Source organism: Apodemus sylvaticus, chromosome 4 (assembly GCF_947179515.1).
Source record: "Apodemus sylvaticus chromosome 4, mApoSyl1.1, whole genome shotgun sequence".
Classification (NCBI taxonomy): Eukaryota; Metazoa; Chordata; class Mammalia; order Rodentia; family Muridae; genus Apodemus; species Apodemus sylvaticus.
The window spans coordinates 154,239,853-154,252,453 of record NC_067475.1 but is presented as its reverse complement, the minus strand read 5'-3'; the positions used below and the strand labels follow the sequence as shown (position 1 = coordinate 154,252,453).

Below are 12,601 nucleotides of genomic sequence, written 5' to 3'. Positions count from 1 at the left end.
CTCAAAAGATCAATCATGGTATGCACTCACTGATAAGTGGATATTAGCCTAGAAACTTTGAATACCCAGGACATAATCCACAAATTAAATGATGTCCAAAAAGAATGGCGGAGTGAGCCCTGGTTCTGGAAAGAGTCAGTGCAAGAGTATAGGGGAATTCCAGAACAGGGAAGTGGGAAGGGATAGATGGAAGAATAGGGGGACAGAAGAGGGCTTATGGGACTTGCGGGGAGTGGGGACCCAGAAAAGGGGAAATCATTTGCAATGTAAATAAATAAATAAATAAATGAAAAAAAAGTAAAAGAAAGAAAGAACAAAAGAAAGAAAGAATAAAAGAATGAAAGAGAGAAAGAAGGAAGGAAAGGGAGAAAGAAAGGGCAAATAAATAAAATAAATAGAAACATAATTATAATTGAATTGGAACAAGCCAACACACACATACACACAGACACAGACACACACATACACACACAGGGGCAAGGGAGAGCAGTGAATGGGATATGGCACATCTGCCTCCTTTTCTTTTTGTATTGGTTTTTTTTTTTGGAATTTTTTGCACTTTTTATTGAATATATTCCTCATTTCCATTTCAAATGTTACACCCTTTCCCAGTTTCCTCCCCTCCCCGAAATACCCCAACCCATCCTCCCACCCCCTGCTTCCAAGAATATGTCCCCCACCCAACACACTACCACCTACCCTCCCCCCTCGATTTTCCTATGCTGAGGCATCTATTGGGCATTTATAGGACCAGAGACCTGTCCTCCTACTGAAGCCCAACAAGGCATTCCTCTGCCACTCTTTTGGCTGGAACCATGTGTACCCTGTGGTTGATGGCTCAGTCCCTGGGAACCCTGGGGCATCTGGTCAGCCAAAATCATTATTCTTCCCAGACTAATTCTTAACCACCCAGCACTCCCAGAGCTCCCAGGGACAAAACCATCAACCAAAGAGTACACATGAAGTTACCCATGACTCCAGAAGCATAGGCAGCAGAGGATGGCCTTGTTGGACATCAAAGGGAGGACAGGCCCATAAATGTTCTGTGCTGCAGTATAGGGGAATATCAGGACAAGGAAGCAGGAGGGGTTTGATTGGGGAACAGGGAGAGCTGAGATAGCTCATGGGATTTTCACGGGGGTGGGGGGCAGGAAAGAAGATAATATTTGAAATATAAATAAAGAATATATCTAGTTAACATCTACAACAAAAGAGAATAAGCAGAATCTGCCTCCTTTTCAAGTTGTTATTTGTTCCCAAATTCAACTAGAAGGATGGCACCGTAAATAATTCATTTTTTTTAAATGTGTTTGAAACTTTTCTCAAAATGAGTTGAGAAATGTAAAGGGGAGTGTCTGCCAAACCCCAAACACAGTAGAGGAAAAGAAAGTTACAATCAGTAAGTAATGAAGTAAGTATAAACTTAAAAAAAAAAAGAAAAGAAAAGAATATTTTAGTTTTGTACAAAATGCCTAATTAAAGTGTAGCCTCTCATAGTAAGGAATACATGTTGCACAGAATAATAGATTACTAGACACAACCAATGCATCATTAAATAAAGATTGATGTCTCTCATTCCTTTTCCTGCCACTTGTGAGTTCTATGTTGCTTTGGCACAGCAAGTTTTGATGTATTCCTCCAATGTCTTTCTTCACAAGGGTTTCCATATAGAAAAAATAAGATACTCCTTATACAGGTCTCCACCTAACAGAACAAGTACTCAGTGGATAAGTTATCAGACCAATGTTCATGTTAAATTTTAAAAGGTTTATGATAGTAAAAAAACAGTAAATAATATTGAAAGAGAAGATCTGAGGAATATTATAGCAACATTTATACTGATGATTTAATACACTGTATACATGTATGAAATTCAAAATAAGGAAGAATGTGATATTAAAAACTAATTGTAACTTTGAACATAAATGATGTGCTAATGGGAAACTTAGTAAGAAATTAAAAAATTAAACATCATTAAAAATTCTAGACTTCTTTTCATACCTGTGAACACCCTGGCCTTTCCTATATTGTCCTATATGTCAGTTTCCTTCAGAAATTTCTTTTTCGTATGTTTGTCCCTTCCCCAAACTGTCTTGAATGGTGAAAACTTAGAAATGAGTAGCTGGAGTATATTAGCATTTGAAAGTGTAGTTGCATGAATCTCCACAACTCAAGCCAAAGACCTCTGCTTTCATGATCTTGATGTTCAGCTGAGCTGTCAAAACTATTATAATAAGCTAGATAACTCTCAATGCAGAAAAACAATCACATGTACAAACAAGCAAACACTCCAGCATTCAAAGATTAGTCATGAAGTTGATCTTGTCCAGACACGGGTGACAGTTCCGTGTGTCTTTCCTGTGGCTCCTATGAGGATATCAACATTGATTCTGGAAAGTAAACATTCTTGTACATTTTAAAGTCTCCACCTAGATTCCTGCACCTCTCCAAACCTCTCCATCTCCTGTGCTATGCTAACAATTGCTTTCTATATACATACCTTTACAGTGGAGCCTGGAATTGAGAGCAAATCAATGGATATGAAATTATCGCTTTCCTTCTAGGCACTATATAACAAACTGAAGACTGCAGTTGGTAAACCAACCACTGAAGTCTGAGGATTCATTAGCAGTCAGGGTGACAGGCCATTGTGAAGTCAAGATTCAAGAGCTTATGCTATAACTGACAAAGTGACAAGTGCATTTCATCCTCTTCAGTCTTTTGGTTTTATAATCATGTAGTTTAATAATTGTTGAACCATAGGCATTTTTATTAAATAACAGATTCTCAGAAAAGTATATGTTAATAGCTAAATAGATAGATGAAATGAGAGACAGATAGATATCAGTAATAATATCTATCCAAGAAGAGAAGTAATTTTTTACAAAACATTTTGAAATTCATACTCATTCTCAAATATTCTCAATACATGATTCTTTTTTAACCTATCAAAGGTATATGTGAAAATTCAGCTTCATTAACCCTATGAACCATAGAGACCAACATGCAAAAATCACAGGATACTTTAAAAATAAATATGCTTTACTGAACAGAGTCAGAAAGCTTCATCTACAGGAAAGTCAGTCAGTATTGTAGATTAGTATATTATACTTCTCATCACAATGATACTTAGTTCAGAATCACAGTCAAGGATAAAATACATTCCTTAAATGAATTCATTCTATCCTCTACATCTTCACCATAAAAACAGAAAAAATAAGTATAAAATATGATTCTATTTTATTTTCTTGCTATTAAAGTTTGAGGTTTAATAATTAGGTCTTTTTATTCCTTTTTTTTCTGATGAATATTTTCTTCCTCCTGCTTTTTATTAAGTAGATTCTTTTCTAATACAACATATTCTGATAGTTTTCCCACCCTCTACTCCTCAGCTCCTCCCCACCCGACACGCCCACATGCACGCACGCCCCCCCCCCCCCACACACACACATGCACACCTTCTCTCACATCTGGGCTCAGTCCATTTCTTTATCTCAGTAGAAAAGAACAGGTTTATTGCTTCTCGGCCTTTTGGCTAAGATCAAGTGTAGAAAAGAACAGGCTTCTTAGAGTCTACAGACTAAAATTTTTTTTCAGAGAAACCAATGAAAGACCCAAAACTGTTCAATTGTGAGGTAAAGAAAATAAACTTAAGTCCAATCAAAGGTTCTTGACCTCACAGTGGTATGAACTCGCTGATAAGCAGCTATTAGCCTAGAAGATCAGAATACCCAAGAAACAATTCACATATCAAATGATGCCCAAGAAGAAGGAAGGAGAGGCCCCTAGTCCTAGAAAGGCTCAGTGCAGCAGTTTAGGGGAATACCAGGAAAGGGGAGCAGGGAGGGGTTCATGAGGTAACAAGGGGCGGGAAGAGGGCTTATGGGACTTTTTGAGAGGGGAGATCCAGGAAAGGGGAAATAATTTGAAATGTAAAGAAAAAATATATCAAAAAATTAATTAAATTACACTTACCAAAAAACCTTCTTGAATACTACTGACATGTAAGTACACTTACTGCATCTATTCTGATATGTGGCTGTACGGGTTATTGTCACACTTCATAGGTGTTAGAAGCAGAATACTCCTGTCAATTGCTTCCCTAACATGTCAACATGTCTAATATTTTATGTACCATAGAAACTCATTTTCAACGTAGACGTTGCTAAGTCATAAACCGCTAGAATCAGTTGAATTTAGACATATTGCTGTAAGATTTCTTTGGCAAAAGGCACTCAACCTCCCATGGCTGGGGCTAGAAATTTAAGTCAGATTTATGGAAGTAGTGAGGCCGTAGACTTGAAAATTTATCACACTAATTTACTAGATCAGCTCAATTCCTTCTGTAGCATTCTAAATAATTTAAACATTTATTTATGTATTTTTTAACACTTAATATTTTATCCCCCCATCTCATCCACTCTCAGAACTTTCCACATCCCATATCTCCTCCCCACCCTGCTGTCTCCACATGGATGTCCTCATCCTCCAGCCCACCTGACCTCTAAACTCCCTGGGCCCTAGAGTCTCTTGAGGGTTAGGTGCATCATCTCTGAATGAATACAGACCTGGAGGTTTCTTTTGTAAGTGTGTTGGGGGCCTCATGTCAGCTGGTGTATGCTGCCTATTTGGTGGTTCAGTGTTTGAGAGATCTGAGAGGTCCAGATTGAGAGTGCTGGTCGTCCTACTGGGTCTCCTTCCTTAGCTGCTTTCATCCTTCCCTAATTCAACAACAGGAGTCAGGTGCTTCTATCCATTAGTTGGGTGCAAATGTCTGTATCTGATTCTTTCAGCTGTTTGTTGGATCATTCAGAGGGCAGTCATGATAGGTCCCTTATTGTGAACTCTCCATAGCCTCAGTAATAGTGTCAGACCTTAGAGCTTCCCCTTGAGCTAGACCTCACTTTGGGCCTATCTCTGGCTCTTTTCCTCAGGCTCCTTTCCATTTCTATCTCTGCAGTTGTTTCAGAGAGGAACAATTACAGATCAGAGTTGTGACTGTGGGATGCCCCTCTCTCATTTGATGCCCTATCTTTCTTCCTGCTGGAGGTGGGCTATGTTCCCTCTCCCCACTGTCAGGCATCTAAGGTTGCTCCCTTTAGTGCCTGATAGTCGCTCACCTCCCAGGACTCTGGTACATTCTGGAGGGTCCGCCCCCTAACCTTCTACTTTCCAAGGTTGCTTGTTTACATTCTTTGTGCTGGCCCTCAGGGCTTCAGTCCTTTTCCTTCTCCCCATCCTAGATCAGGTTCCCCTCTCCCATGACTCCCCTGACCACTGTCCACTTTCCTTCCCAGGTCCCACCCTTCTTCCCCACTTGTGATTGCTTTCTTCTCCCTCCCAAGTGGGACTGAGTTGTCCTCACTTGTGCACTTCAGCTTGTTGACCTTTTTTGAGGTCTGTGGACTGTATGTTGGGTATTATGCATTTTTTGGCTAATATCCGCTTATTAGTGAGAACATTAGTGTGTCCTTTTGTGTCCGAATACCTTACTCAGAATATTTTCTAATTCCTTCCATTTGCTTGAAAAATTCAGGATGTCCTCATGCTTAACAGCTGAGTAGTATTCCGTTGTGTAAATGAACATTTTCTGTATCGATTTGTTGTGGGACATCTGGGTTGTTTCCAGCTTCTAGGTATCTAAGATACCTAGCAGCACAAGGTTGCTATGAACGTAGTGGAACACGTGCCTCTGTGGCATGGTGGGCATCATTTGGGTATATTCTCAAGAGTGGTATTGCTAGGTCATCAGGTAGATCTATTTCCATTTTTCAAAATAAACACCAGAATGATTTCCAGAATGGTTGTAACAGGTTGCAACTCCACCAGCAATGGCGGAGTGTTCCTCTTTCTACATATCCTCAACAACACTGGTTGTCATCTGAGGTTTTTGAATGTAATCAATCTGATTGGTGTAAAGTGGGATCCTGGGGTCATTTTGTTGTTGTTTTGTTGGTTTTTGTTTTCTCTCAATATCTATTTTTCTATTGAGTATCTTCATTTACATTGCCAATGGTAAAACCTTTCCCAATTTCCCCCCTCCTGAAAGCCCCCCTCCCCAAAGATTCCCTACCCCTCCTCCCATCACTTGCCTCCATGTGTATGTCCCTCTACCTGACACATTCCCACCTCACCCCCACCCCCCACCCCAGTCTGTTTCCTTTTGTTGGGGCCTCTATTGAGCCTTTACCTGACCAAAGACCACTCCTCCCACTGATCCTGATGGTTCAGTCCCTGGGAGTCTTGGGGTGTCTGAGTGTCTGAAGTCATTCTTATTCCCATGGGGCTGTAACCCCTTCAGGTACTCCGGACTACCCTCCAGATCCTCCCACTGGTGACCCCAAGCCCAGTCCAATAGTTGATCTGCCTCTGTATTTATAGAGCTCTGTCAGGGCCCATCTGGAGACAGCCATGGCATGCTCCTTTTGGTACATGCTTCTTGTTGTAGTGTCGGGGTTTGGTGACTGTTTGTAGGATGAATCCCCAGGTAAGGCAGTCTCTGGGTGGCCTTTACTTCAGACTCTGCTCATTTCTCTGATCACTAAAACCTTTGACCATTCCTATGTTTTTTGAAGCCATGATTCACCTTTAATCTTATCATGTGTGATGATTAATGCTGATCATTAATGGAATTCTATTTAGAATTCTCTCTGAAAAAAGATTCTGGACATGACACTGAGGGTGTATTTATGGTCCTTAGATTCTGTCTATGCTTAAGTAACTGGTGGCCAAACCAATAGTATAACTAGGTTCTACTATTCCTTTCATGGTTCCTGGGATGTTTAAAAAGAAAAAACTTACTGAATATTAACATTTATTGTCCTCTGCTTCTGAATTAGGTGAACGACTTCACTAGCTACAACCTCCTGACATTAGAACTGCTGTATGTTGATATCTTGAGCCCTCAAAAAAATGAGCTATTTTCCTAATGTAAATAATTTAGTAGAGTACATTTTCACAGAACTAGGACAATAATTACTATTAACAAAATTATTGTGCAGGACTTAAAATGCCGTTTTGATTGTAGTTTGGAAGAAAAAATTAATAAAGTGATTCTAGTGGATCTGTTGCATGAATATAGGTGCCTGAGTAAGAGAGGTGGAGGAGAGTACTGGAAATGCCATTTTACAAATACTATGGAGAATCATGAATCAGGCATATTCGAGTCTAAGCAATAACAATTTAATTCAATTTATTATAATAGATAAGAATATGTAATACATAACTTGAAATAAATAGTGAGTGAATCTATTTGTAATAAATAATATGGGTAAATGTATAATTGAAGTTGTTTCTTTTATTGAAATAGAATGACAGGAACCTTCTTTAGTCATGAGGAAGTTTCCTTTGTGGAAAGTCATATGTTGCAGTTGTTTCGTTGTCCCCTGCTAAATGAAGTCAAGAAATGTCTTAGTTAGAAAAACATTCTCTGATGATAGATTCACCCCACTTCAGATCAGACTAGTTTTCAGTATATTTTCTGAACTGTACACAAAAGCTTCTTGAGTTAACAATATATCTGCTCCTGAATGTGTTATTTGTTAAGATTCCTCACATAGGTGTTGTAGTGGATCCTGTGCAACTTCATATTGATACCAAATGCTAAGCATTTGGCAAGATTATGAATCAAATGAAATTAAACATCAGTGTTTCTGTCCAAGAATAGCAAAGCTTGTTGGCACATTGTTCACTCTTGGGAGTATGTGTAATGAATTTTTAAATTGAATAATTGTTTCTAAGTGAACTTTTTAAAAATAATTTCATATCCAAGATATCCTACATGACTTATGGACCATGGGAAGAAAGGTGAGAAATATAACAGGTAATATGCTGGAATTTGTACAGGGTCTAAGTAAGGAGTTCCTCTGTCCTACATGCATGTATGAAAGAATATATGTGTGTGTGCGAGTGTGTGTGTGTGTGAGTGTGTGTGTGTATGTGTGTGTATGTGTGTCTTTATGCATACCTATGTATATATACACATATTAATATATAATTTAATGAAAGTATTGTTTAAAAATCTTTTCCCACGTTTTAATATAATAGGCCACAATAGGGCTTTGATATTTACAAATTTATGAAATCAGAGAATATCATCCTTCCATCTGTTTAATGACTAATTTCTCTTAATCTCTAGGAACTTCTGCTTGAGAAGAAGCAGATGAAACCTTTAATTCATCAGTATTTCAAAGCTTTTGACTTACCAGCAGTATTTACTGTAGTCTTTATGTCATCTGACCTCTTCTGACTGTTGTCACAAATTATAGGGTCATCTTCTCCAAATATATCTGCAAAGTTATCAATCATGATTTGTATAACAGAGATCTGTAACACAAGGAAAAAAAACAAGATCTTCTGTAATTTTACATAGTTTATGAAATTGAAATCGATAAAAAAATGAATTCCAAAATTAAAAGGAAAATATCAGTTACTTTGAGCAGATATGAACCTGTGAAATTAAGTCTCTGTCTGAAATGGAGATGCTTAAGTTCTTCGCAACTTACTTTATCATGTTAAAATTTCATACATACTTCAAAGAATAGGGGAACTACTAAAGCAATGTAACATTTCAGAACTGATATGCTGCCAGAATAACTGTGAGTGAATCACAGTAATGACTTCAAAGATTTCTTGAATTAGTGATTTTATGCAGGGGAATGGGGAAGAGGTGGAGTTTAATTGTGATATTTTGAATGTGATGCCTGTCTAATTCCAGGCATCTCAATTTATGGTACCATCTTTGTGAAATCTTTTGAGTGGTTTAGTGACTTGACATCTCTGGAGGAAGTATGTCATAGGTTAGAATGTAAGGTCACAGAAGTCAGGTGCCATTTGGAGTGTACTCTCTATGCTTCACGTTTGCTGCCTAAGATGAGAGCCACCAGGTCTCTGCTTCCTGTTTGGTTGCCCTACCTTCCTGCAGCCATGCTCCTCTGTCATGAATTTGAAGGATGGTAATGTCTCTAAATCTCTAAGTCCCAAATAAACATTTACTTCTATGAGTTGCCTTGGTCCTGGTGTTTTACTAAAGCAATAGAAAAATGACTAATGAAGAATTTGGTGAGAACAGGGATCTATGTTGAGAAACTGAGACAACAGATTGGCCCATTGTGTAGAAAAGTCTGTGGAATATTTTCTTGATTAACAATGGAATTTATAGGTCCCAGAACTCCAGGATGGTGCCACCCAGGAGCTATTACTGAGACAAAGAGAGATAGGAGGTACAGGAAAAGAGGCAGCAAGCACTCTTACACAGCTTGTGCATCAGTTCTTGCCTCCAGCTTCCTGCCTCGCTTTGGTTTTGCCCTGACATTTTCAGTAGTTAACTGGTAACTAGAAGTATATTGTGAAGTGTAACCTGTCCTCCAGAATTTTCCTCAGTGTTTTATCATAATAGTAGCAAATTAAGACACTTTCTAAATTGAAGGAGCTTTTCATTGGTCTACTCTACTCCATGGTGAGTAATACCACCATGACTTCATTCATTGGTAAGTCCTTTGTTGATTCTCTGTGAATTTCTCATCATGCAACCCAGTAACACTCATTTTCTAGTCCATCCATATCTACACTATCCCCTGGCAACTTCCCCCAAACTTTAAAAAAATTAAAACATAAATAAAATTTTAAATTAAAATTAAACTGAGGGAAGAGGGGGTCGTGAGGATGAGACCTAGAGTAGTGTACTGCAATCAGAATTAAAACTAAATAATTAAAGTGATGAAAAATATAAATGCATATAGCTTTCTAGGAAAAGGAAGAGATAAATAAAGCAAAATATTAAGGTACCTAAAAATGTACCCAAAATAATGCAAACATATACTTCTATTTTATATAAGTAGAAGTTAGTGCTAAAATATTAGAAACTATATTATATAAGATAGAGTACATGTTCATCATTATTCATTATATTACATATTGTATGTATATATACATATGTATACATATATCTATATGTATATATGTCTGTATACATATGCATATATATATGTATATGTATATATGTCTGTGTATATTTATATCTATATCTATATATAAAATTGTATGCAATGTTCTTTTTTATGACCAGTAGTGCAGTTAGGGTAATTCATAATTTTAATAGTCTCACAATGATAAAGAACAACTATCATGTGCTCCAAAGTACAGCTGTAATAGTAAATAATCAAACAAGTGAAACACTAGGTAATAGGGATTTTTTTCAACTTTACTGTAGTCTTCTTGAACTACCATTATACATGCAGCATATTATTGGGTAAAACATTAATATCTAAGATCAATATCTGAAAAAAAAGTAAAAAGGAAAGAAAGAACAAAAAACAAATGATTCACTTCCTTCAAACTATGTTAACAATCTCCCTTCCCAATGTTTCCTGAAATTGATCAATGTATCTCCCACTCCAGAATAATGCAATCTTAGGGTTTCCTTTAACATCGCTGACCTTTCTGAGGTACTCCCAATTTCTTGATCACAATGACTACTTTGTTCTCAAAGGGAAAAATCAGATCCTCTTACCTTTTTTGGAATGTCACTTCCAAATAATGAGTTCACACAAGTCTGATCCCATAACACATGTGGGGCTATACGGATAGATAAGATGAAGCTGTCTAGAGTATTCTTGGCAGAAGTTTTAATTTTTAATAGCACACGAATGAGCTGTTTAAGAACAATGTAATTTGCTTGTGGCATCTTCAGTAGAATACTATATAGACAAAGGAAAATTTTACTGTTGATTGTCTGACAAGTAATGCTGCATTGTCAACATCCTTAATCATTAGGGAAATGCAAATCAAAATAACCCTGAAATTCCACCTCATTCCAGTTAAAATTGCCAGGACCAAAAACTTGGGGGACAGCAGATGCTGGTGAGGATGTGGAGAAAGAGGAACACTCCTACATTGCTGGTGGGATTGCAAGTTGGTAAAACCACTCTGGATATCGGGTTGTTGATTCCTCAGAAAATTGGACATAGTGCTACCAGCGGACCTAGCTATACCACTCCTTGGCTTATATCCTGAAGAAGCTCCAACAGACAATAAGGCCACATGCTCCACTATGCTCATAGTAGCCTTATTTATAGTAGGCAGAAGCTGGAAAGAACCCACATGTCCCTCAACAGAGGTATAGGTACAGAAAATGTACATTTATAAGATGGAGTACTGCTCAGCTATTAAAATCAATGAATTCATGAAATTCTTAGGCAAATGGGTAGAACTAGAAAATATCCTGAGTGAGGTAACCCAAAACCAACCAATCAAACAAACGAAAAACAAACACATCTTATGCACTCATTGATGAGTGAATATCAACCAAAACGCTCAGAATACCCAAGACACAATTCACAGACCACATGAAGGCCAAGAAGAAGGAAGGCCGCAGTGTGGATACTTCCATTTGTCTTAGAAGGGGGATCAAAATACCCATGGGAGGAGATTTAGACACAAAGGGTGGAGCAGAACCTTAAGGAAAGGCCATTTAGAGACTGCTCCACATGGGATTCATCCCATACACACTTACCAAACCCAGTCACTATTGTGACTGCCAACAAGGGCTATCCGACAGGAGCCCGATATACCTGTCTCCTGAGAGGCTCTGCCAGTGCCTGACAAAGACAGAAGTTGATGCTCACAGCCAACCAATGGACTAAGCACAGGGTCCCCAATGGAGGAGCTAGAGAGCTGTAGGGTTTTGCAGCCCCATAGGCTGGAATAATAATATAAACCAACCAGTAACCAGAGCTCCAAGGAACTAACCCACCAACCAAAGAGTACATATGGAGGGACCCATGGCTCCAGCTACATATATAGCAGAGGATGGGTTTTTCAGAAATCAATGAGAGGAGAGGACATTGGTCCTGTGAAAGCTTGCTGCTCCACTGAAGGGTAATGCCAGGACAGGAAAGTGGAAGTGGGTAGATAGGTGAGCAGGGGTCTGGAAGATGGGATAGGGGGTTTTCCGAGAGGAAATGAGGAAAGGGAATAATATTTGAGATGTAAATAAAGTAAATATCTAATAAAAAGAAATGGAACTTTGGATATAGTTATGCCATCGACTGCATGCATAGCTTCTGCATGTGCACTAATATAAACAAATGAATGACCCCACCCCAAAATACAGATTTTAGGTAAAATATTGCTACTGTTGGCTAAAATATTATCTGAAAATCAATTTCCCCTATAGAATTATGGGAAACTTTAAAAATTATGTATGCATTTTTCTGTATTACATGTATTACTGCTACCCACAGAACCCAGAGGAAGGTGTCAGGTTCTCTGGAAATAGAATGAATGAATGAAGCTTGTTGCAGGTTGTGTGTTCTGTGTATGGAAAAAAGTGTTGCCAAACAATGAACCATCTTTCTAACCACCATGGGGGCACATTTAATATCCAACTTACTATGAATCCATGCAGCACTCTTGTGACACTCTGGAACACAAGGAGCAGAAGGCGCACTAGTGACCCTACACAATGCAGGCATAAAAGCTTCTGCTATAGATAAGGCAGAGATACTGGAGTCCTGGGTAGAAATGGGAGCTCAAAGTCCTGGTACTTAAGAAATCATTCTATGGATACAGGGAAATGACCCAAAGAAGTCAAAGCTATACC

The 12,601-nt window shown here is 38.3% G+C and overlaps 1 protein-coding gene and 1 pseudogene across 2 annotated transcripts in view; one reads left to right on the top strand and one right to left on the bottom strand.

Annotated features, from left to right (window-relative positions):
• The first annotated feature begins 3,515 nt into the window (after window positions 1-3,515).
• Window positions 3,516-3,607, top strand: LOC127683974 (uncharacterized; annotated as a pseudogene).
• Window positions 3,608-7,175: 3,568 nt separating this feature from the next.
• Window positions 7,176-12,601, bottom strand: part of LOC127683492 (rho GTPase-activating protein 20-like) — a 785,040-nt gene continuing 779,614 nt past the window's right edge. For both annotated transcript variants that reach the window (XM_052180768.1, XM_052180769.1), the window contains 3 exons: window positions 10,511-10,697; window positions 8,205-8,325; window positions 7,176-7,388 (listed from right to left, as the gene is read on the bottom strand). In XM_052180768.1, the coding sequence (XP_052036728.1) occupies window positions 7,327-7,388; window positions 8,205-8,325; window positions 10,511-10,697 (370 nt within the window). In that variant the 3' untranslated portion in view covers window positions 7,176-7,326. The remainder of the gene's footprint in view (window positions 7,389-8,204; window positions 8,326-10,510; window positions 10,698-12,601) is intronic.